The following is a 23,661-nucleotide window of genomic DNA, read 5'->3' as shown; positions in this document are numbered from 1 at the left end:
TAATTTTCTCAACACATTAGATTCCTCAAAGTAAATTTCTTAAGCCTCAAGGCATTTGTGCAGCAAGCAGGACTTGGCACACACAAAAATCTCAGAAGCAGCAGGATGGATGGAGTGAAATCCAGCAGAAATTAATCCAAGCACAAACACTAAAAGCACAGATGGTAGAGTGTAATTACCAAGGTACAGATGTGTGTCTTAGTGGGCCTTAAACAGGCTTAAGCAGATCATGTTTTGAAAGCACACCAGGCTGCTTGTAAATCCTGACGTGGAGCACAGCAGAGAGCAGCGGCCATAGGTAAGGTGGTGAAGCTCAGCTGAGCCGAAGCAGATTTGTAACAATAACCATCCTTCTATGGACCCTTCCAGATGAGTCGGTAAGGCTACGTTCAGACTAGCATTGTGCTAGTGTGCGTCGGGCGACGCAGCGGCGACGCACGCGTCATGCGCCCCTATGTTTAAGGCTACGTTCAGACTAGCGTTGTGCTAGTGTGCGTCGGGTTAGCGTCGGGCGACGCACGCGTCATGCGCCCCTATGTTTAACATGGGGACGCATGCGTTTTTGTTTGTTGCGTTTTGCGACTCATGCGTCTTTTTTGCCGCAAGCGTCGGACCAAGAAAACGCAACAAGTTGCATTTTTCTTGCGTCCGATTTTCGGCAAAAAACAACGCACGCGTCACAAAACGCAGCGTTTTTGAGTGCGTTTTGCCGCATTTTTGCGTGCGTTGTGTGTTGCGTCGCCGACGCAGCGGCGCACAACGCTAGTCTGAACGTAGCCTAATAAATAAAAGAGGATGCTTAACTTGAAATTTCCTGACAAGGATTGAAGCATTTATGTCCTCATGACCATGAGTTATTTTTACAGTCCAGAACTGAGTTGATTTCAAACTCTGTGATTGGATCAGAAGCATGAATTGTTTTGACTGTAAAAGAGGACCTGTTGAGTGCCAGAGGATGACCTGCAGATGGTTAGTTGGAAAATTAAGAGGGAGAGGCAAGGACACACTCAGGTTCAGTCACGTTTTCTCTGCGGTTCTCTTTGGCCAAATGCCCCTAGAAGATATCTGCTAGGTTCTAATAAGAGGCAGTAGATGCAGGGCAGAGTTAATGAGAAGGTGGCTGAGGCGGAATTTTGAAGCAATTATGAAATCAAGATGATCCTCACTTGATGATCTGGTTGGACAACCAGTCAATGACTGGAGCAATTTGCTGAAAGTCCCAAAAGCATCAGCGCATCATAAAGTGTCAAAACTAAAAATGAAATGTCCTCAATGGGTAGTGCACCAATCTGAAGAATTACTTTCACTGTCCGGATATGACCATCTGGAATTGTTGAGCTATTCCCGGAGGGTAGCTTCAGTGGCATCTGCAATGAAACTACATTCTCAGTCTATTGGTAAGAGAGAAGTAAAAAAAAAATATCTGCTGCCCTGGAATCAATAAGTGCTTGTCTCGTGAACACAGAGAACTTTAGGAAACGGACATAGAGACAACTAATTTATGATTAGTGAAAGAAAGTGAATCTTAGTGCGATACCTCCCTCTTCATCTAAGGGTCTGAAGTTCTGCCTGTTGGGCCTTCAGTTCGCCAGTAAGGCTGCAGGATCTTTCAGCTGGAGATAATCTGTTCCAACCAATCTCTATGGGTTCCAGTTCAGTCATTCTAGAAGAATATTTCAAAGATGTTTTTGGGACGTGAGACACGGGAAGCAAGATTTTTTTTTTAGACCATTCTTTAAAACGCAAGTCTAAGAAAAATCATGTCATCAAGGGAGGACAGAAAATCTCTGCCAGAGAGTTCATCTTTGATCCAACTGGATGGAAAACAGTCAGGAGAGCATAATTTATCCAGGTACAGCAGATAGGGATGGTATAATGTCCCATTGAGTTAGTCCCTTGTCTGAGCCGCAGTATGGAATCAACAGTGGAGTGGATATGACCCAATTTGTCAAAAACTTTACGGAAGGCAGACAGAAAGGCTAGTAGGAAATGCATCATAGGGTCATCCTGCTCCCACAATGTCACAGTTCATGGTAAAGTGCCCCAAGACAGCAAATTTGGACCAGTCATTAAAAAAAATTGCTGGTGTACATAACTAAAAATGTAAACAAATTGATAATTTTGTTTTTTGCATGTGACAGGTCTGGATAAATTAAATTATTTAGCATTTTCTTTTGACCTAGAGCATTGTTTATGTAGAAAACTGCTTCACGTCGTGTACTGATCTCTTGCCATCAATATCCCCACTCAGTCCATATTCTCTTGGGTCATATGAATATTGTTCTCCAGTTATTGTCAAATTGTACTATTTTTTGAGGAACTTATTTTTCCCTTGCACACTTGATGATTATTGATTAGAGTGTATATTTACTTGTTACCATACTAATGGACTGATATATTGACTGATTTGCATCTATTTTGGGGAAATCCCATATACCTCCCATGATGTGGCACACAATGACATTTCTTCCTGTTTTAGACAGTTTTTATATTTGAATATTTCAATAACAAGTTTATTTTTAAAGAACATAAATTTACACAACTTTTTGCTTCCATTTGTTGTTTGGCATATAACATAAAAAGCAATGTGACACAAAAAGCATCAAAAATAAAATTGTCAAGTCATTTTTACCGTCTAGTGAACATGGTGAATAAAATAAAAATTGCACTTTTTTTTCACAATTTTGCTGCACTTGAAGTTTTCCTCCAGTTTTCCTTCAGTACATCACATGATAAAATTAATGTTGTTATTCAAAAGTACAACTTGTCCAGCCAAAAACAAGCACACATATGTCAACAGAAAAATATAAAGTTATCAATGAAAAATCTAGGAAATCAATTTTATTAGATTCTATATTGGATGTAAATCCTAAATTCATGTCATTCTGATTCATCAGGATCACAAACTCCTCGGCTGCATCTTTGGTCCCCTCCCATATCAGGAGGAGGTCATCAAAATAAGGACCATACCACCTGACACGGGAGCGAAGCTCCGACGCAGCCAAGAAAATATGCTTCTCCTCCCAAATCACCATATAAATATTGGCTATGGAGGCTGAGAATCCTGGACTCATCGGGGCTCCCTGCTTCTGGATATAAAAGTTGCCATTAAAGGAAAAATAGTTGTGTGATAGCAAAAGTTCTGTCGCCATTAGAATAAACTGTTAATCTAATCGCCATCGTATGTGGAATGCTATGGTACAGTCCGATGACATCACAAGATAACCATATGCAGTCTTCTGACCAAAAAGATACATCAAGTGATGATATCACATGTTTGGCATGTCTCAGGTAAATAGGGATATTTTTAACCAGCGACTGAAGATATAAATCCAGCCAGGAAAAAAGTTTTTCTCCTAAATTACCTATTTCTGCCACAAAGGGGGTGTGACTTTTTATTTATGGATTTCGGGTAGGGAATGAAAAATGGGAGTTACATGACGGTGAACCATTAAAACCTCCAACAGTTTGTCAGTCAAAGCACCCATTTTTATGCCCTCCTGTATTAAATTCCTCAATTCCTTAGAGAATTTCGTACTAGGATCAAAGCTCAAATTTAAATACATTTTACTGTCCAACAACATGTCCATATTTAATTTCTCATAGAGTCCCGCATTCAAAAGAACAACTGCTCCACCCTTGTCTGCTCTTCGTATCAAGAGGTCTTTATTAGCAGATAATTCTTTCAAAGCTCTTTTTTCTTTCTGTGAGAGATTGGAGGCAGAGAATTCTTTTTTATTTTTTCCTTTTAGTGTATGCAATTCTCTCTGCTGCCAGAACCATGAAGTTAAATGGGTTTTCCTAGACTTTTATATTGATGGCCTCAATATATGATCAATAGAGGTGCAACACCAGGCAATCCAGTCATTCAGCTGTTCCCTATGCCGGCATCGGCCAGATGTGTTCAGTTTCGGATCATATGGAGGAACTCAAATATATAACTTTTACAATTATATTTAAAAATTGCAAAGTAAGATATTATTATTACTATTTATTGTTATAGCGCCATTTATTCCATGGCGCTTTACATGTGAGGAGGGGTATACATAATAAAAACAAGTACAGGTAGTCCTCGACTTACGACGTTGATCCGTTCTAACGCGGCGTCGTAAACCGAATTTCGACGTAAGTCGGACCATACGTTTATACAGTAATGTACCATAATAACATTATCAATAAACATAGGTACAGTCAAATATTGTGCAGTACAGTACGTTTAATAATGAAATACTGTACTGTAAGTGCTGTAACCGTAATAAACAGTGTAATAAACAAAGATAACAATTCCAAAGAGAGAGCAGGCTTATTGGGAGGAAGCTGCAGAAGGTGCTGGAGATACTGGGGGAGGTGAGTCAGGAGAGGCAGGTGAGTCAAGAGGGGCAGCTGAGGTAGAGGGTACAGGTACAGGATCTGTTGCAGGCCTCTCTACCTTCTTGAAGTACCGCTGCAGGTTAGTTTGGAAGGAGACCATCTTCTTCTCCTCCAAGATCTCCTTGTAACACCTAAGGGAATCCATGACTCCTCTGGCAACCCTAGCGTACCTTTCCATGTTGGGATCCTCAGCCTCAAACCTTGACAACCCTTCCTGTATCAGGGCAAAACCTCCTGCCAAGCCCTGCCTTGTAAATGTCTTAAGTTCTGGGGTTGGTATGTCTTCCTCTTCCTCTATCATCTGCTTCTCCAGTTGAATAAGGTCCTCAGCAGATAACTCCTCTCCATGAGATGCCAGTAGCTCTGTGACATCATCCTCCTCCACCTCCAGATTCATTGTCTTACTCATATCAACAACGTTCCTTATGACATTAGTCACTGACTCTTGGACCTCTGTGACATCATTCACAAACCGGGGACACAGTTTTTTCCACACCCCATTCATACTGGTCTGCTTAACCTCATCCCAGGAATCAGCAATGTTATTCACAGCATCAAGGATGTTGTATGTTTTCCAAAACTCCTTTAGAGTCAAGTCCTTATTCCTTTCAGTTGCTGCTAAAGCATTACCAATGACCCTTCGGAGGTAGTAGGCCTTGAATGTAGCAATGACTCCTTGGTCCATAGGCTGTATTAGGGCAGTGGTATTAGGTGGAAGGTAAACCACCTTGACATTAGGGTTAAAGTCATCCAGATGGGCAGGGTGTCCAGGGGCATTGTCCAGAATAAGCAACACCTTAAAGGGGATATCCTTGGAGGTACAATACCGCTCCACACCTGGCACAAAATGGTTGGTGAACCAGTCATCAAACACTGCAAGTGTCACCCATGCCTTCCTATTAGACTTCCAGATGACTGGTAGTTGACCCTTTGAAATGCCCTTGAGTGCCCTTGGATTCTCAGCCTGATACACCAGCATGGGCTTCAGTTTGTAGTCGCCAGCAGCATTGCCCCCAAGAAGCAAAGTCAGTCTCTCCTTACCGACTTTATGACCTGGTGCTGACTTCTCCTCCTTGGCGATGTACGTACGGTTAGGCAAACGTTTCCAAAACAAGCCTGTCTCATCCACGTTGAACACTTGTTGAGCACAGTAATCACCCTCCTCAATTATCTCAGCCAATGCTTTAGGAAACTCAGTTGCTGCTTTCTCATCAGCACTAGCAGCTTCACCTTGCACTTTAATGTTATGGAAATTGGCACGATCCTTAAACCTCATAAACCAACCCCTACTTGCCACAAATTCTTCACTTTCACTTCCTTCCCCCTTTTGTCTTTTCAACGCCTCAAACAGTCGCTTAGCCTTCGCCTGAATAACCATAAGGCTCACAGGTATACGGCGTTGATTTTGGTCTTCCAACCAAAGCACCAGTAATCTTTCCATCTCAATAATAAGACCACTACGCTGCTTTGTTATCACTGTCGCTTTCATAGGAGCAGATCCTTTCACATGTTCAAGGGTACGATCTTTATCCTTGATAATCGTAGCGACAGTCGAACGACTAAGTCCTAATGACCTGCCAATTTCTGTTGGTGTTTCCCCCTTATCAGATCGCCTTATGATATCCACTTTCACCTCCATGGTGATGGCCTTCCTTTTCTTTGATGCACTGGTATCAGATGAGTCTTCCTTACGTTTGGGAGCCATAATGAAGGGTGTAATGGCGTGCAGGAGACTTGTTTTCCTCTGTAACCGGGTGCAGTGTACAGTACTGGACGCTATTGCTCCGCCCCTGCACGTAGTTCGACTTATGACTCAAAACCACGTAAGTCGGAACGAGGCGTCGTATAAAGCGTCGTAAAGACGAAACGTCGTAACCCGAGACCGTCGTAAACAGAGGACTAACTGTACAATAATCTTAAACAATACAAGTCATAACTGGTACAGGAGGAGTGAGGACCCTGCCCGTGAAGGCTCACAATCTACAAGATATGAAAAATGCACTAATGTAATTTTGCAGAAAATAGCAAAAAAGTAAGCCCAGGTTATGCATTCTAGGGTTAATCGATCTGTGATCTGCAATCATCATATTATATAGCACTGTGCACTTACAACTGCTCATTTTGCCTTTTTACTCAGTTAGATATACAGTAGGCCCAGTCTGTTAAGGGGATTATATCGGTCCAGAAACCAGCCCCAGTAGCATGGGAAATTAAACTGAGAAACAGACATGTGGATTTGTGGATCGAGATAAAAGAGCAGCCCAAGGTTAAATTATATATTTAACCACCTTATAGGTACACTAGACAATACACCATATACACATTGGTTATACAGTCATGAACAAAAATTTTGAGAATGAGACAAATATTAATTTTTCCAAAGTCTTCTGCTTCATTTTTTCTAATGGCAATTTGCATATACTCCTGAATTTCAGAGTCATCAGCTTAACAGCAATTACTGTACTTGCAAAGTCAATATTTGCCCAGAAAATGAACTTTAACCACCAAAACACATTTCAACATCATTGCAGTCCTGCCTTAAAAGGAGCAGCTAACATCGTCTTAGTGATTGATCCATTAACACAGGTGTGGGTGTTGATGAGGACAGGGCTGGCGATCAATCAGTCATGATTAAGTAAGAATGACATCACTGGACACTTTAAAAGGAGGCTGGTGCTTGGTATCATTGTTTCTCTTCAGTTAACCATGGTTATCTCTAAAGAAACACGTGCAGCCATCATTGCACTGCACAAAAATGGCCTAACAGGGAAGAGTATCGCAGCTACAAAGATTGCACCTCAGTCAACAATCTATCGCATCATCAAGAACTTCAAGGAGAGAGCTTCCATTGTTGTCAAAAAGGCTCCTGGGTGCCCAAGAAAGACCAGCAAGCACCAGGACCGTATCTTAAAACGGTTTCAGCTGCGGGATCGGACTACCAGGAGTGCCGAGCTTGCTCAGGAATGGCAGCAGGCTAGTGTGAGTGCTTCTGCACACACTGTGAGGCGGAGAGTCTTTGAGCAAGGCCTGGTTTCAAGGAGGGCAGCAAAGAAGCCACTTCTCTCCAGAAAAAACATCAGAGACCGACTGATATTCTGCAAAAGGTACAGGGAGTGGACTGCTGAGGACTGGGGCAAAGTCATTTTCTCTGATGAATCCCCTTTTCAATTGTTTGGGACATCTGGAAAACAGCTTATTCGGAGAAGAAGAGATGAGCACTACCACCAGTCTTGTCTCATGCCAACTGTAAAGCATCCTGAAACCATTCATGTTTGGGGTTGCTTCTCAGCGAAGGTAATCGGCTCACTCACAGTCTTGCCTAAAAACACAGCCATGAATAAATAATGGTACAAGAATGTCCTCCAAGAGCAACTTCTCCCAACCGTCCAAGAGCAGTTTGGCGCCCAACAATGCCTTTTCCAGCATGATGGAGCACCTTGCCATAAAGCAAAGGTGATAACTAAATGGCTCATGGAACAAAACATAGAGATTTTGGGTCCATGGCCTGGAAACTCCTCAGATCTTAATCCCATTGAGAACTTGTGGTCAATCATCAAGAGACGGGTGGACAAACAAAAACCAACAAATTCTGGCAAAATGCAAGCAGTGATTATGCAAGAATGGACTGCTATCAGTCAGGATTTGGTCCAGAAGTTGATTGAGAGCATGCCAGGGAGAATTGCAGAGGTCTTGAAGAAGAAGGGTCAACACTGCAAATATTGACTTGCTGCATTAACTCATTCTCACTGTCAATATAACCTATTGATACTCCATAATATGATTACAATTATATTTCTGTATGTGATATAAACATCAGACAATCACTAATAAAAACCAGAGGGCAGCAGATCATGTGAAAATATAATTTTGGTGTCATTCTCAAAAATTTTGGCCATGACTGTACATATCAAAAGGTCAGATTTGCAAATACATTTGTGGTAGGACAAAATATATAAGCAGATGGATCATGTCAATTACCGATTTGATGTTCTACCGTGTGTGCTGGGCCTCAGGGAGCATGGGCGGCCAGCTGTTTCCTTGTTCCTTCACAGCATGTTACTCGACGTGGCTCCCACTTTTGAAGTGAACTGCAAGCATAACAGAGAGCGGGCCCCATGACCTTACATTAGCTTATATCCCCTTTGGGTCACTCCCCTCCTGCCCTCTGGGCTGAACCTAAATCCCCTCCCCTTGCCTCTAGCACATAAAAACTCCTAAACTGAAGATGGGTCATAACTCCTTAATAGACTGTCGTGGGGAGGCGATTTTGGTGCCATCGGATCCAGCTGGGCCCCTGCTAGGCATTGAGGCCAAACACAGCTTTGCTACCTAGCTCCTACTAACCATTCTACGTATCTCCCCACCCTGTGGTGTTAGAACAGATAAAAATCCTGGAAGGCGATATCTCTAAAATGTAACCGGTGTGTGACCAGGACGTATGATAAGTCCATATTCGCCTTATGAAATCATAACTGACTCAACAAGGCAGTTAGCCCACCCCCCTCCCACCCCCCGTGCTGTCTATTTTTCAAGCAAGCCTTTTGTTCTGAGCTTAGCTGGCTCAAAGTGTGAGATCTCAGAGACTTTTGAGGCTTGAACACTTGCTGAGTTAGGTGTCCTGTTACAGCTGCACATTGGTAGGGGGTTTTATAATCCCATGCCAAGTAGGATACAAATGATTGACATGAAATTATACCTCCAATATTCTACATACCATCCACAGCCATGATACAGTGGATTTGTATCTGTGTAGTTCTGCTCAGCAACTGAACTCATGTATCTGCTGCCAGCACTGGGAACAGCAGGGTTGCCATCTGTCCAGAAATTCCAGGACAGTCTGTAAAAATGGGTCACTTTTTTGCCCTGTCCATCAAAAAATGTAACTTTTTTTTAAGCTGAAAAAACATAGAAATTATTTTGAGTGTCATCGTTTTACAGTTTACAATAAATGCAGCTGATGTCTTTATTTCAGAATTATGGGATGTAGACATGGATCACTTATAATCATAATGATTTATTATGGTTTTCCAATGTGTTCCTAAAAAACAATGTCTGCTTGTAATTTTTATTTAAGCTGTTCAGAAAAAAAAAATAAAAAGTCAAGTTGGCCACCCTGCTGATCTGTGGGCATTCTTATCTGCACTTCAAAAACATTTCTAGAATTCGCCCTTTTCTTACTTTCGACTCTGCAAAAACTCTTACTTTTTCAATTATTCATTCTCGTCTGGACTATTGTAATGCTCTACTAATCGGCCTCCCTCTTACCAAACTCTCCCCGCTCCAATCTGTCCTGAATGCTGCTGCCAGGATCATATTCCTCACCAACCGTTACACCGATGCCTCTACCTTGTGCCAGTCATTACACTGGTTACCCATCCACTCCAGAATCCAGTACAAAACTATTACTCTCACCCACAAAGCACTCCATGGCTCTGCACCACCCTACATCTCCTCTCTGGTCTCAGTCTACCACCCTACTCGTGCTCTCCATTCTGCTAATGACCTGAGGTTAGCATCTTCAATAATCAGAACCTCCCACTCCCGTCTCCAAGACTTTTCACGTGCTGCGCCGATTCTTTGGAATGCACTTCCCAGGTTAATACGATTAATTCCCAATCACCACAGTTTTAAGAGTGCCCTAAAAACGCACTTGTTCAGACTGGCCTACAGTATCAACGCATTAACGTAACTATCCCTGTGTGACCCATTCAAAATCTTCAACCATAATTCAGTTCATCACATCATGTTCTCATTCACTTTATGCAGTTAATAGCCCTCTGTGTCTGTACTGCTACATACTTAGGCTGTTAACTGGTTCATGCAGCTTTACATGAACACCCGATCCTTACACTATGGCTGGTCCGAACAATGAAAGCAATTGTTACCCTCCACCTCTCGTGTCTCCCCTTTTTCCTCATAGTTTGTAAGCTTGCGAGCAGGGCCCTCACTCCTCCTGGTATCTGTTTTGATCTGTGTTTATTGTTATGCTGTAATGTCTGTACAAGTCCCCTCTATAATGTAAAGTGCTGTGGAATATGTTGGCGCTATATAAATAAAATATGTCACATCCCCACCGATCAGATATTGATGACATATTCTAAAGATAGGCAATCACTTTGAAAGTCCCGGAAAACCCCTCTGATGTGCAGAGTTAATCGAAATATTATTTCACCTTCGCTTTGCTCATTAATTGCGTGATCACCAGCCTGTTTACACTGTACAATTATCTTAAAATGACCGTTCCCGAGAATATTCCTCATTTCCAATAATCGTGCAATGTAAATACACCTTTAAATACTCTTTGCCTAACATGGAAGACACGAATGCTTCTTTCCATGCATACATTCCATGCATACTTTATATTTCTCATGGAAGCTTATCTGACACATATTTATTTTTCACCTAGGATTGGTTGTGTTAGAAAAAGATTGCAGCCTGCCAGCTGAAAGTATGATATAGGCGAGACAAGCAGATGTGGACGGCGGTTCTGCAGTCACACGTCCTCACAGGATGAAGTCAAGGTCAATGGCATTACTTGTGTGAAGAAAAAAAACAGATTTTACAATAACACAATGCTCTGCTGCAGGGGATGACTCTGCTCACATGGCAGGGGAAGAATTATTACAGATGAACATTGGTGAAGAATCTGCTCTCCTCTTCTGCAGAGTGGATCATGGAGCTGACCCTAACATCTGGTGTTAGAACAAAAGTTACAGTTTAATCCTTTAGCATGAAGCCCCTTCTCAGATACAAATACAATCAGGTTTTATATAAAAAAAAGTCATCATTAATTGTCAATAGCTGCATCAGATAAGCAACAGTTTCACATATAAACTTTGTAGCCCTTAAGGGTGTGTGCACACATTGCAGATTTGCCTGTGGAATTTTCTGTGCAGATTCTGCATCTCTTGGCAGAAAACGCAGGTAAAAATCCACGTGTTTTTGTAGCGTCTTTGATGCAGATTTTCATGCGTTTTTTTTTCATGCGGATTTGTGTGCATTTATGTAGGCCAAATAAAGATCTATTTAACAAAAAAAAAAATTGTGATGTCATTTCTTGTCCAACCTCTTCATTTACATACTCCATTGAAGAATGTTTACACACACTGAAAGATAGATAGACAGACAGACAGATAGATAGATAGATACAGAGATAGATAGATGATAGATGATAGATGGATAGACGATAGATAGATGATAGATCTATAGATAGATGATAGATCCATAGATGATAGATCTATAGATAGATCTATAGATAGATCTATCTATAGATCTATCATCTATCCCATATCTATGTATCTATCTATGTATCTATCTATCGATATATCTATCTATAGATATCTATATATATATAGATATATCTATCTATAGATAGATACATAGATAGACAGATAGATCTATAGATAGATAGATAATACCAAGCCCGATGTTTAATAATAAACATAATAAAATGGTACATAAAGCGTTAAATAAAGACATACACACACACACACACACACACACACACAAAATCTGCGCTAGGCTGGGGTCACACTTGCAAGAAAGTCATACGAGTCTCGCACCTCAATACCCGGCACTGCCGCCAGCTCTCGGACCGGAGCGTTTATGGAACGCCCTCCAGGGCCGTGGGGTACTTGATACCGGGTCCGGTACTTAAAAGGATGTGTCACAGAGGCGGCGGCGACCCAGTCCGTGGCCCTGGGCGCCCATGTTAAAGTGAAAGTCTTTTTAAAGAGGTTTTTGAAATAAAGAAAGTTCGTGACGCCACCTGTGGTATTCGGTCAGAGGTGACCAACGCTGCTTAAAGGGGTCCTCTGGGGTGATGTTATGGCAGCCAGATGGTATAACTTCCCACAGGTGAAGTAGGTCCCCAGGGCTTACTGATGGTAGCAGGCAGCCACAGTCCAGGGCACCAGATTACAGATACAGGCAGGGTCCGGCCGGCTTGGAAGCGAGTCCAGAGTTCAGCTTTACCAGGTGGAGTTAAAAGCCTTCCTTCTAGCGCTGTGTTGTCATAGTCCCTTACTGCCTATGGCTTTTTAGCAAGGTACTCTCAGTTATATCTGTCCTTTATTGAAGTGGAACACAAACCTGTATGATAGGTAACGGCGTCAGTGCCGGGTATTGAGGTGCGAGAATAGTGCGAGTTTCATGCAAGTGTGACCCCGGCGTTAAACACTATATCTGTTTAATTTAAAAAAAATTGGAAAAAAAAATGGTGTGGGCTCCCGAGCAATTTTCTGTGCCAGAGAGGGAAAGCCAGCAATTGAGGGCAGATGTTTATAGTCTGGGAATGGTTTAATGCCCATGGATCTTCCCAGGCTATGAATATCAGCTGCATATTTAGCCTTTACTGTCTATTAAAATAGGGGGATCCCCCAAAAAAGACATGTGGTCCCTGTACAATTAATAGCCAGAGAAGGCTATGCAGACAGCTGCAGGCTGATATTCATAGCCCAGAAAGGGGCCATGGATATTTGCCACCCCCCCCCCCCCCCCCGGCTACAAACACCAGCACACAGCCACCCGAGGAAATGCTGCATCTCCAAGATGCGCCAATTCCGGCATTTAGCCTCTCTCTTCCCACTGCCCGGGAGCGGTGGCATATGGGGTAGTTGGGGGTTGATGCCACCTTTGAATTGCAAGGTGACATCAAGCCGGCTTAGCAATAGAGAGATGTCAATAAGATACCAATCCATTACTAATCCAATAGACGTTAAAGGGTTAAATAAAGACACAGTCAGAATAAAGTATTTTAATGAAATAAAACACAACACAGTGTTGCCATCTTTATTTTTCTGCCCATCCATGCGACGCTCTCAATCTCCTGCAAAAAAATAAAAATTAATAAACCAACACAAATACTCCCTGGTCCGACGCAGTCCATTTAATAATGTTTGCCCCACAACGATCTCCCCTATAGAGCTGTCACATCAGGAGATGTGACCGCTATCTAGGCCTCCAGTGACACACTGACAGGAGACAATGGCTCCTGCAGTGTTATCACTGAGGGTTCAATGACCTCTCACTTTATGGCACTGCTGCATGAGAATTATCCCACGCAGCAGTGCCGCAAGTGACTGTGTGAACTCTGTACTCACAGCGGCAGAGTGATACAGTATGGCAGGATAACTGCCGTCATTGTATCACCAGAGCCCCTGGAGAGCGGTCACATCTGCCGATGTGACAGCTCTCCATGGGAGATCGTCGTGGGACACTCGTTATTAAATGGATTATATTGGTCAGGGAGTATACTGTTGGTTTATTATTTTTAATTATTTTACAGGTGATCAAGGGCTTTGGTGATTAGCTGTATGGTGAGTATGTTAAACTAGAAGAAGAGGGGACGGGAAGAAAAACATTAGACTTGAACAAAGAAGATCCAGGAAAACATACTCAGAAGGGAGGTAAGAACATTTCTAAAACAATCCACAGCGAGGAGATTGGAACAAAACAAAATCATCTAAACTGCATGCTCGCAAACGCCAGAAGCCTGACAAACAAGATGGAAGAACTAGAAGCAGAAATATCTACAGGTAACTTTGACATAGTGGGAATAACCGAGACATGGTTAGATGAAAGCTATGACTGGGCAGTTAACTTACAGGGTTACAGTCTGTTTAGAAAGGATCGTAAAAATCGGAGAGGAGGAGGGGTTTGTCTCTATGTAAAGTCTTGTCTAAAGTCCACTTTAAGGGAGGATATTAGCGAAGGAAATGAGGATGTCGAGTCCATATGGGTCGAAATTCATGGAGGGAAAAATGGTAACAAAATAAACCCCCAAATATAACAGAAACCATGGGAAGTCTACTTCTAAAGCAGATAGATGAAGCTGCAACCCATAATGAGGTCCTGGTTATGGGGGACTTTAACTACCCGGATATTAACTGGGAAACAGAAACCTGTGAAACCCATAAAGGCAACAGGTTTCTGCTAATAACCAAGAAAAATTATCTTTCACAATTGGTGCAGAATCCAACCAGAGGAGCAGCACTTTTAGACCTTATACTATCTAATAGACCTGACAGAATAACAAATCTGCAGGTGGTTGGGCATCTAGGAAATAGCGACCACAATATTGTACAGTTTCACCTGTCTTTCACTAGGGGGACTTGTCAGGGAGTCACAAAAACACTGAACTTTAGGAAGGCAAAGTTTGACCAGCTTAGAGATGCCCTTAATCTGGTAGACTGGGACAATATCCTCAGAAATAAGAATACAGATAATAAATGGGAAATGTTTAAGAACATCCTAAATAGGCAGTGTAAGCGGTTTATACCTTGTGGGAATAAAAGGACTAGAAATAGGAAAAACCCAATGTGGCTAAACAAAGAAGTAAGACAGGCAATTAACAGTAAAAAGAAAGCATTTGCACTACTAAAGCAGGATGGCACCATTGAAGCTCTAAAAAACTATAGGGAGAAAAATACTTTATCTAAAAAACTAATTAAAGCTGCCAAAAAGGAAACAGAGAAGCACATTGCTAAGGAGAGTAAAACTAATCCCAAACTGTTCTTCAACTATATCAATAGTAAAAGAATAAAAACTGAAAATGTAGGCCCCTTAAAAAATAGTGAGGAAAGAATGGTTGTAGATGACGAGGAAAAAGCTAACATATTAAACACCTTCTTCTCCACGGTATTCACGGTGGAAAATGAAATGCTAGGTGAAATCCCAAGAAACAATGAAAACCCTATATTAAGGGTCACCAATCTAACCCAAGAAGAGGTGCGAAACCGGCTAAATAAGATTAAAATAGATAAATCTCCGGGTCCGGATGGCATACACCCACGAGTACTAAGAGAACTAAGTAATGTAATAGATAAACCATTATTTCTTATTTTTAGGGACTCTATAGCGACAGGGTCTGTTCCGCAGGATTGGCGCATAGCAAATGTGGTGCCAATATTCAAAAAGGGCTCTAAAAGTGAACCTGGAAATTATAGGCCAGTAAGTCTAACCTCTATTGTTGGTAAAATATTTGAAGGGTTTCTGAGGGATGTTATTCTGGATTATCTCAATGAGAATAACTGTTTAATTCCATATCAGCATGGGTTTATGAGAAATCATAGTAACATAGTAACATAGTAACATAGTTAGTAAGGCCGAAAAAAGACATTTGTCCATCCAGTTCAGCCTATATTCCATCATAATAAATCCCCAGATCTACGTCCTTCTACAGAACCTAATTGTATGATACAATATTGTTCTGCTCCAGGAAGACATCCAGGCCTCTCTTGAACCCCTCGACTGAGTTCGCCATCACCACCTCCTCAGGCAAGCAATTCCAGATTCTCACTGCCCTAACAGTAAAGAATCCTCTTCTATGTTGGTGGAAAAACCTTCTCTCCTCCAGACGCAAAGAATGCCCCCTTGTGCCCGTCACCTTCCTTGGTATAAACAGATCCTCAGCGAGATATTTGTATTGTCCCCTTATATACTTAGACATGGTTATTAGATCGCCCTTCAGTCGTCTTTTTTCTAGACTAAATAATCCTAATTTTGCTAATCTATCTGGGTATTGTAGTTCTCCCATCCCCTTTATTAATTTTGTTGCCCTCCTTTGTACTCTCTCTAGTTCCATTATATCCTTCCTGAGCACCGGTGCCCAAAACTGGACACAGTACTCCATGTGCGGTCTAACTAGGGATTTGTACAGAGGCAGTATAATGCTCTCATCATGTGTATCCAGACCTCTTTTAATGCACCCCATGATCCTGTTTGCCTTGGCAGCTGCTGCCTGGCACTGGCTGCTCCAGGTAAGTTTATCATTAACTAGGATCCCCAAGTCCTTCTCCCTGTCAGATTTACCCAGTGGTTTCCCATTCAGTGTGTAATGGTGACATTGATTCCTTCTTCCCATGTGTATAACCTTACATTTATCATTGTTAAACCTCATCTGCCACCTTTCAGCCCAAGTTTCCAACTTATCCAGATCCATCTGTAGCAGAATACTATCTTCTCTTGTATTAACTGCTTTACATAGTTTTGTATCATCTGCAAATATCGATATTTTACTGTGTAAACCTTCTACCAGATCATTAATGAATATGTTGAAGAGAACAGGTCCCAATACTGACCCCTGCGGTACCCCACTGGTCACAGCGACCCAGTTAGAGACTATACCATTTATAACCACCCTCTGCTTTCTATCACTAAGCCAGTTACTAACCCATTTACACACAATTTCCCCCAGACCAAGCATTCTCATTTTGTGTACCAACCTCTTGTGCGGCACGGTATCAAACGCTTTGGAAAAATCGAGATATACCACGTCCAATAACTCACCGTGGTCCAGCCTATAGCTTACCTCTTCATAAAAACTGATTAGATTGGTTTGACAGGAGCGATTTCTCATAAACCCATGCTGATATGGAGTTAAACAGTTATTCTCATTGAGATAATCCAGAATAACATCCCTCAGAAACCCTTCAAATATTTTACCAACAATAGAGGTTAGACTTACTGGCCTATAATTTCCAGGTTCACTTTTAGAGCCCTTTTTGAATATTGGCACCACATTTGCTATGCGCCAATCCTGCGGAACAGACCCTGTCGCTATAGAGTCCCTAAAAATAAGAAATAATGGTTTATCTATTACATTACTTAGTTCTCTTAGTACTCGTGGGTGTATGCCATCCGGACCCGGAGATTTATCTATTTTAATCTTATTTAGCCGGTTTCGCACCTCTTCTTGGGTTAGATTGGTGACCCTTAATATAGGGTTTTCATTGTTTCTTGGGATTTCACCTAGCATTTCATTTTCCACCGTGAATACCGTGGAGAAGAAGGTGTTTAATATGTTAGCTTTTTCCTCGTCATCTACAACCATTCTTTCCTCACTATTTTTTAAGGGGCCTACATTTTCAGTTTTTATTCTTTTACTATTGATATAGTTGAAGAACAGTTTGGGATTAGTTTTACTCTCCTTAGCAATGTGCTTCTCTGTTTCCTTTTTGGCAGCTTTAATTAGTTTTTAATCGCTCCTGTCAAACCAATCTAATCAGTTTTTATGAAGAGGTAAGCTATAGGCTGGACCACGGTGAGTCATTGGACGTGGTATATCTCGATTTTTCCAAAGCGTTTGATACCGTGCCGCACAAGAGGTTGGTACACAAAATGAGAATGCTTGGTCTGGGGGAAAATGTGTGTAAATGGGTTAGTAACTGGCTTAGTGATAGAAAGCAGAGGGTGGTTATAAATGGTATAGTCTCTAACTGGGTCGCTGTGACCAGTGGGGTACCGCAGGGGTCAGTATTGGGACCTGTTCTCTTCAACATATTCATTAATGATCTGGTAGAAGGTTTACACAGTAAAATATCGATATTTGCAGATGATACAAAACTATGTAAAGCAGTTAATACAAGAGAAGATAGTATTCTGCTACAGATGGATCTGGATAAGTTGGAAACTTGGGCTGAAAGGTGGCAGATGAGGTTTAACAATGATAAATGTAAGGTTATACACATGGGAAGAAGGAATCAATGTCACCATTACACACTGAATGGGAAACCACTGGGTAAATCTGACAGGGAGAAGGACTTGGGGATCCTAGTTAATGATAATCTTACCTGGAGCAGCCAGTGCCAGGCAGCAGCTGCCAAGGCAAACAGGATCATGGGGTGCATTAAAAGAGGTCTGGATACACATGATGAGAGCATTATACTGCCTCTGTACAAATCCCTAGTTAGACCGCACATGGAGTACTGTGTCCAGTTTTGGGCACCGGTGCTCAGGAAGGATATAATGGAACTAGAGAGAGTACAAAGGAGGGCAACAAAATTAATAAAGGGGATGGGAGAACTACAATACCCAGATAGATTAGCGAAATTAGGATTATTTAGTCTAGAAAAAAGACGACTGAGGGGCGATCTAATAACCATGTCTAAGTATATAAGGGGACAATACAAATATCTCGCTGAGGATCTGTTTATACCAAGGAAGGTGACGGGCACAAGGGGGCATTCTTTGCGTCTGGAGGAGAGAAGGTTTTTCCACCAACATAGAAGAGGATTCTTTACTGTTAGGGCAGTGAGAATCTGGAATTGCTTGCCTGAGGAGGTGGTGATGGCGAACTCAGTCGAGGGGTTCAAGAGAGGCCTGGATGTCTTCCTGGAGCAGAACAATATTGTATCATACAATTAGGTTCTGTAGAAGGACGTAGATCTGGGGATTTATTATGATGGAATATAGGCTGAACTGGATGGACAAATGTCTTTTTTCGGCCTTACTAACTATGTTACTATGTTACTATGTATGTTACTGTATGTACTGTATGTGTATATGTGTCTACTGTATGTATATATGTGTTTTGTTTTTTTTACACTTGAACACAGTAGCCGGATGATGGAACTACTACTGTCCCATCATCAGGTTAGCTGTCACTGTAGCAGGCATAGCTAGATGGGGCTAGTAGTCCCATCGGACGATGCCTGCCTGCATACACACACACAGCCCTGCACACACCCGCAGACTCCCGCAGACACACACAGCCCCGCAAACTCCCGAAAACCCCCGCACACACACACACGCAGACACACAAACACTCGCACACAGGCAAGCACATCTTCTCCGCCCACACACGTCTCCACCGCAGCGTTTCTCGCAGGCATATCCGCAGCAAAATCACAGATCTTTTTTAAAGCTGCGCTTTTGCTGCGGATTGGCCTGACACAATGGAAGTCAATGGGTGCAGAAACGTTGCAGATACGCAAAAAGAATTGACATGCTGCGGAAAATAAACTGCTGCAAATCCGCGCATTTTTTTCTGCAGCATGTGCACAACAATTCTCAATTTCACATTGACTAACATTGCTTGTGCACTACACTGCGGATTTGATTCAAGTCCGCGCTTCCAAAACCGCTGCGGATCCGCATCAAAATCCGCAACGTGTGCACATTGCCTAACAATAATTTTGAAAAACATGATTTTCCAATTCTCTGTAAATAAAACTAAACCATTGTAAGGGGATATTCACACATTAGATATTGCATTGCATTGATTCAAATGAAATGTGTGACTTAGGCTGGAGTCACACTAGCGAGTTTTACGTACGTAAGAGCGCCGAAAATACGTCCGTAAAACTCGCAAAACAAACGGCACAATTATTCTCAATGGGTCTGCTCCTATCAGCCTTATATAACGGATCCGTATTATATGGCTTTCTACGGCCATAACAAATCGCAGCTTGCTGCGATTGTCAGCGTATTGCGCGAAAAATACGCCATACGGATCACATACGGATTACACACGCAACAGCACATGCGCAAAATATGCGACCACACCTAGGCTACGCATTAACTACGGAAATAGATTTCTGGGACATTTTGGCGTATTACGTGCGTATTACGGACGTAGAATACGTTCCGTATTGTCTTACGCTGAGTGTGACTCCAGCCTAATGAAAAGGGAGAGCTAGCAAAAATGATGCAATAGAATAATCAATGTTGTCCATGAAAAGATTTACTTTTTTGCTTTGAAAGGGGATTTGTACCCCTCCTTTGTGCATTTGTGGTTGATTCTGAATTATTTTTGCATCATAACAGAACTGTGTAATATGCGGGTGCTTCATACCCCGCAAAATCCATATGTGTAAAAATAAATAAATAGATAATGACAATGTGAATATACCCAAAATAAAGACACAAGTGATACAAGCAAGATTTGACGAGACACAAAACTGAGTTAGTCACACGATACTGAAAAGCCATGTATAACCTCGAGTCATAATAACAATGTCATTTTAAGGCTATTGTCACACCACTGTATTTTCTCTCATCTGAGAAAAACGATCCCTAGTGCGATCAGATTTCAAGATGCAATTTGAGCATGTTGTGATTTTTTCCTACAGACAGACTTGGTCCAAAGGAAAAACTGGACATGTGCACGGCCCCAAAAACTATATTGACCGAGTGCGATCTGATGTTTTATAAGATCACACTCGTACCAAAATACGGTCGTCTGCATGAGCCTTAAGTGTTCATTATTATTTTACCGGTGGCACCATCTCTCATAGCATGGTTGTGCACACCAATATCTCACGTTTCTATACTGTATATGTTTTAATACAATCACTTCTCACTTTGTTACTCTTGTCTCACTTTTGTGTCTTCAATTCTTGTTTGCATCATTTGCTATTTTTTCTTAGTGGATTCACATTCCTATTTTCTATTTTCTATTTTGAGGATGTGGTGCACATTCATGTTACATGGGTTTATTATAATGTTGCTGTGGTTATTATAACTCTAGTTTACATATGGCCTTTTCCCTAGAATGTGGCTGACTCAGGTTCCTGATCATGTTCTTTCTTTCTAGCGATCACCTGTTCTTCTTGGTGTCCTGCCTTTTTCTGATCCCGTAATTTTACCTGATCAGGCAACCTCATGTGTCACTCGACCTGATTCTTACTCTTCTTACTATATATCCTTATCAATATATCCAGTATTTGCGCCGTGATCATCATGCGCTTATTATTATTTTAATCTAATTACTGCCCTTTTGATGTTGTTTGTGTTATACAGGGTGGGCCATTAATATAGATACACCTAAATGAAATGTCAATGGTTGGTGACCCAGATCGGCGAGCTGAATTTGCAGAATGGGCAAAACAAAAATTGGAACAGGACCCTCAGTTTACACAGAACATTATGTTCAGTAATAAGGCCATTTATACAGATACTTAAATATAAAAAACTCAAGGCACAGTGCACACAGGTACTTTATGTAAGGGAGGGAACATCACCACCAGTGTGCACCAATTGGGATTGTACTGGACAATTGGAAAAAGATCACTAAAGACGAAGAAAAAATCCGACACAAAGTCCGAAAATAGGGTATAATATAACAATATTTATTAAAAATATATATAAATTGAAAAGTGGTACGGTGAGAAAATACCATAAAAAGGCACTACACCAGGGACATAAATATGGCAATAAAATTATTCCAAAATGATTCAAAAGACCACAATGGGAGTTTTTTCTTATATATTCAAAGTTATTTATATACAGTTAGGGCCAGAAATATTTGGACAGTGACACAAGTTTTGTTATTTTAGCTGTTTACAAAAACATGTTCAGAAATACAATTAAATATATAATATGGGCTGAAAGTGCACACTCCCAGCTGCAATATGATAGTTTCCACATCCAAATCGGAGAAAGGGTTTAGGAATCATAGCTCTGTAATGCATAGCGTCCTCTTTTTCAAGGGACCAAAAGTAATTGGACAATGGACTCTAAGGGCTGCAATTAACTCTGAAGGCGTCTCCCTCGTTAACCTGTAATCAATGAAGTAGTTAAAAGGTCAGGGGTGGATTCCAGGTGTGTGGTTTTGCATTTGGAAGCTGTTGCTGTGAGCAGACAACATGCGGTCAAAGGAACTCTCAATTGAGGTGAAGCAGAACATCCTGAGGCTGAAAAAAAAGAAAAAATCCATCAGAGAGATAGCAGACATGCTTGGAGTAGCAAAATCAACAGTTGGGTACATTCTGAGAAAAAAGGAATTGACTGGTGAGCTTGGGAACTCAAAAAGGCCTGGGCGTCCACGGATGACAACAGTGGTGGATGATCGCCGCATACTTAATTTGGTGAAGAAGAACCCGTTCACAACATCAACTGAAGTCCAGAACACTCTCAGTGAAGTAGGTGTATCTGTCTCTAAGTCAACAGTAAAGAGAAGACTCCATGACAGTAAATACAAAGGGTTCACATCTAGATGCAAACCATTCATCAATACCAAAAATAGACAGGCCAGAGTTAAATTTGCAGAAAAACACCTCAAGAAGCCAGCTCAGTTCTGGAAAAGTATTCTATGGACAGATGAGACAAAGATCAACCTGTACCAGAATTATGGGAAGAAAAAAGTTTGGAGAAGAAAGGGAACGGCACATGATCCAAGGCACACCACATCCTCTGTAAAACATGGTGGAGGCAACGTGATGGCATGGGCATGCATGGCTTTCAATGGCACTGGGTCACTTGTGTTTATTGATGACATAAGAGCAGACAAGAGTAGCCGGATGAATTCTGAAGTGTACCGGGATATACTTTCAGCCCAGATTCAGCCAAATGCTGTAAAGTTGATTGGACGGCGCTTCATAGTACAGATGGACAATGACCTCAAGCATACAGCCAAAGCTACCCAGGAGTTCATGAGTGCCAAAAAGTGGAACATTCTGCAATGGCCAAGTCAATCTCCAGATCTAAACCCAATTGAGCATGCATTTCACTTGCTCAAATCCAGACTTAAGACGGAAAGACCCACAAACAAGCAAGACCTGAAGGCTGCGGCTGTAAAGGCCTGGCAAAGCATTAAGAAGGAGGAAACCCAGCGTTTGGTGATGTCCATGGGTTCCAGACTTAAGGCAGTGATTGCCTCCAAAGGATTTGCAACAAAATATTGAAAATAAAAATATTTTGTTTGGGTTATGTTTATTTGTCCAATTACTTTTGACCTCCTAAAATGTGGAGTGTTTGTAAAGAAATGTGTACAATTCCTACATTTTCTATCAGATATTTTTGTTCAACCCTTCAAATTAAACGTTACAATCTGCACTTGAATTCTGTTGTAGAGGTTTCATTTCAAATCCAATGTGGTGGCATGCAGAGCCCAACTCGCGAAAATTGTGTCACTGTCCAAATATTTCTGGCCCTAACTGTAAATGCCATACAGCCATAAATGGCGGTAATACCAGAGCTAGAATATAAGGTGCATGTGCAAAATCGATAAAGTGGCTACAACCTCATAGAAAAAGATGAAGGAAGAATATCAATATGTGATATGACCCATAATATGGCAGCCCATGTAATAGTGAGCAATATGCGGGCTAGAGAACTACTATATGTGCAAAAAAAACAAACATAGATGAGGAAAGAGCAACCTGGTATTTACCTGCTATGTAGGATGTAAGTCCTTGGGATGTGCCAAGCCCCAATGCGTGTTTCGGCGTCTGCCTTCGTCAGGGTTGCTTGTTTGTATTATACAGGGTGGGCCATTAATATGGATACACCTAAATGAAATGTCAATGGTTGGTGACCCAGATCGGCGAGCTGAATTTGCAGAATGGGCAAAACAAAAATTGGAACAGGACCCTCAGTTTACACAGAACATTATGTTCAGTAATAAGGCCATTTATACAGATACACCTAAATAAAATGGGAATGGTGACAGTTTTCTTGCGTAGGGTGTCTTGCATTAAAATCTGCTGCAATGACCTGGTACTGCGTTCACCAGACATCAACACAATTTCTATCCGCTCCTCACGTGTTAACCTCTGCGACATGTCAGTG

General features: G+C 41.6%; 1 protein-coding gene across 1 annotated transcript; it reads right to left on the bottom strand.

Annotated features, from left to right (window-relative positions):
- Positions 1-4,303: 4,303 nt before the first annotated feature.
- Positions 4,304-6,132, bottom strand: LOC138671556 (tigger transposable element-derived protein 1-like). Its single transcript, XM_069759734.1, has one exon. It carries the CDS (start codon positions 6,074-6,076, stop codon positions 4,304-4,306), a length of 1,773 nt encoding a protein of 590 aa, XP_069615835.1. The 5' UTR covers positions 6,077-6,132.
- Positions 6,133-23,661: the final 17,529 nt, after the last annotated feature.

The sequence above is a fragment of the Ranitomeya imitator genome, chromosome 3, assembly GCF_032444005.1.
Source record: "Ranitomeya imitator isolate aRanImi1 chromosome 3, aRanImi1.pri, whole genome shotgun sequence".
NCBI classification, from domain to species: domain Eukaryota; kingdom Metazoa; phylum Chordata; class Amphibia; order Anura; family Dendrobatidae; genus Ranitomeya; species Ranitomeya imitator.
This window is presented reverse-complemented; position numbering and strand designations above follow the sequence as displayed.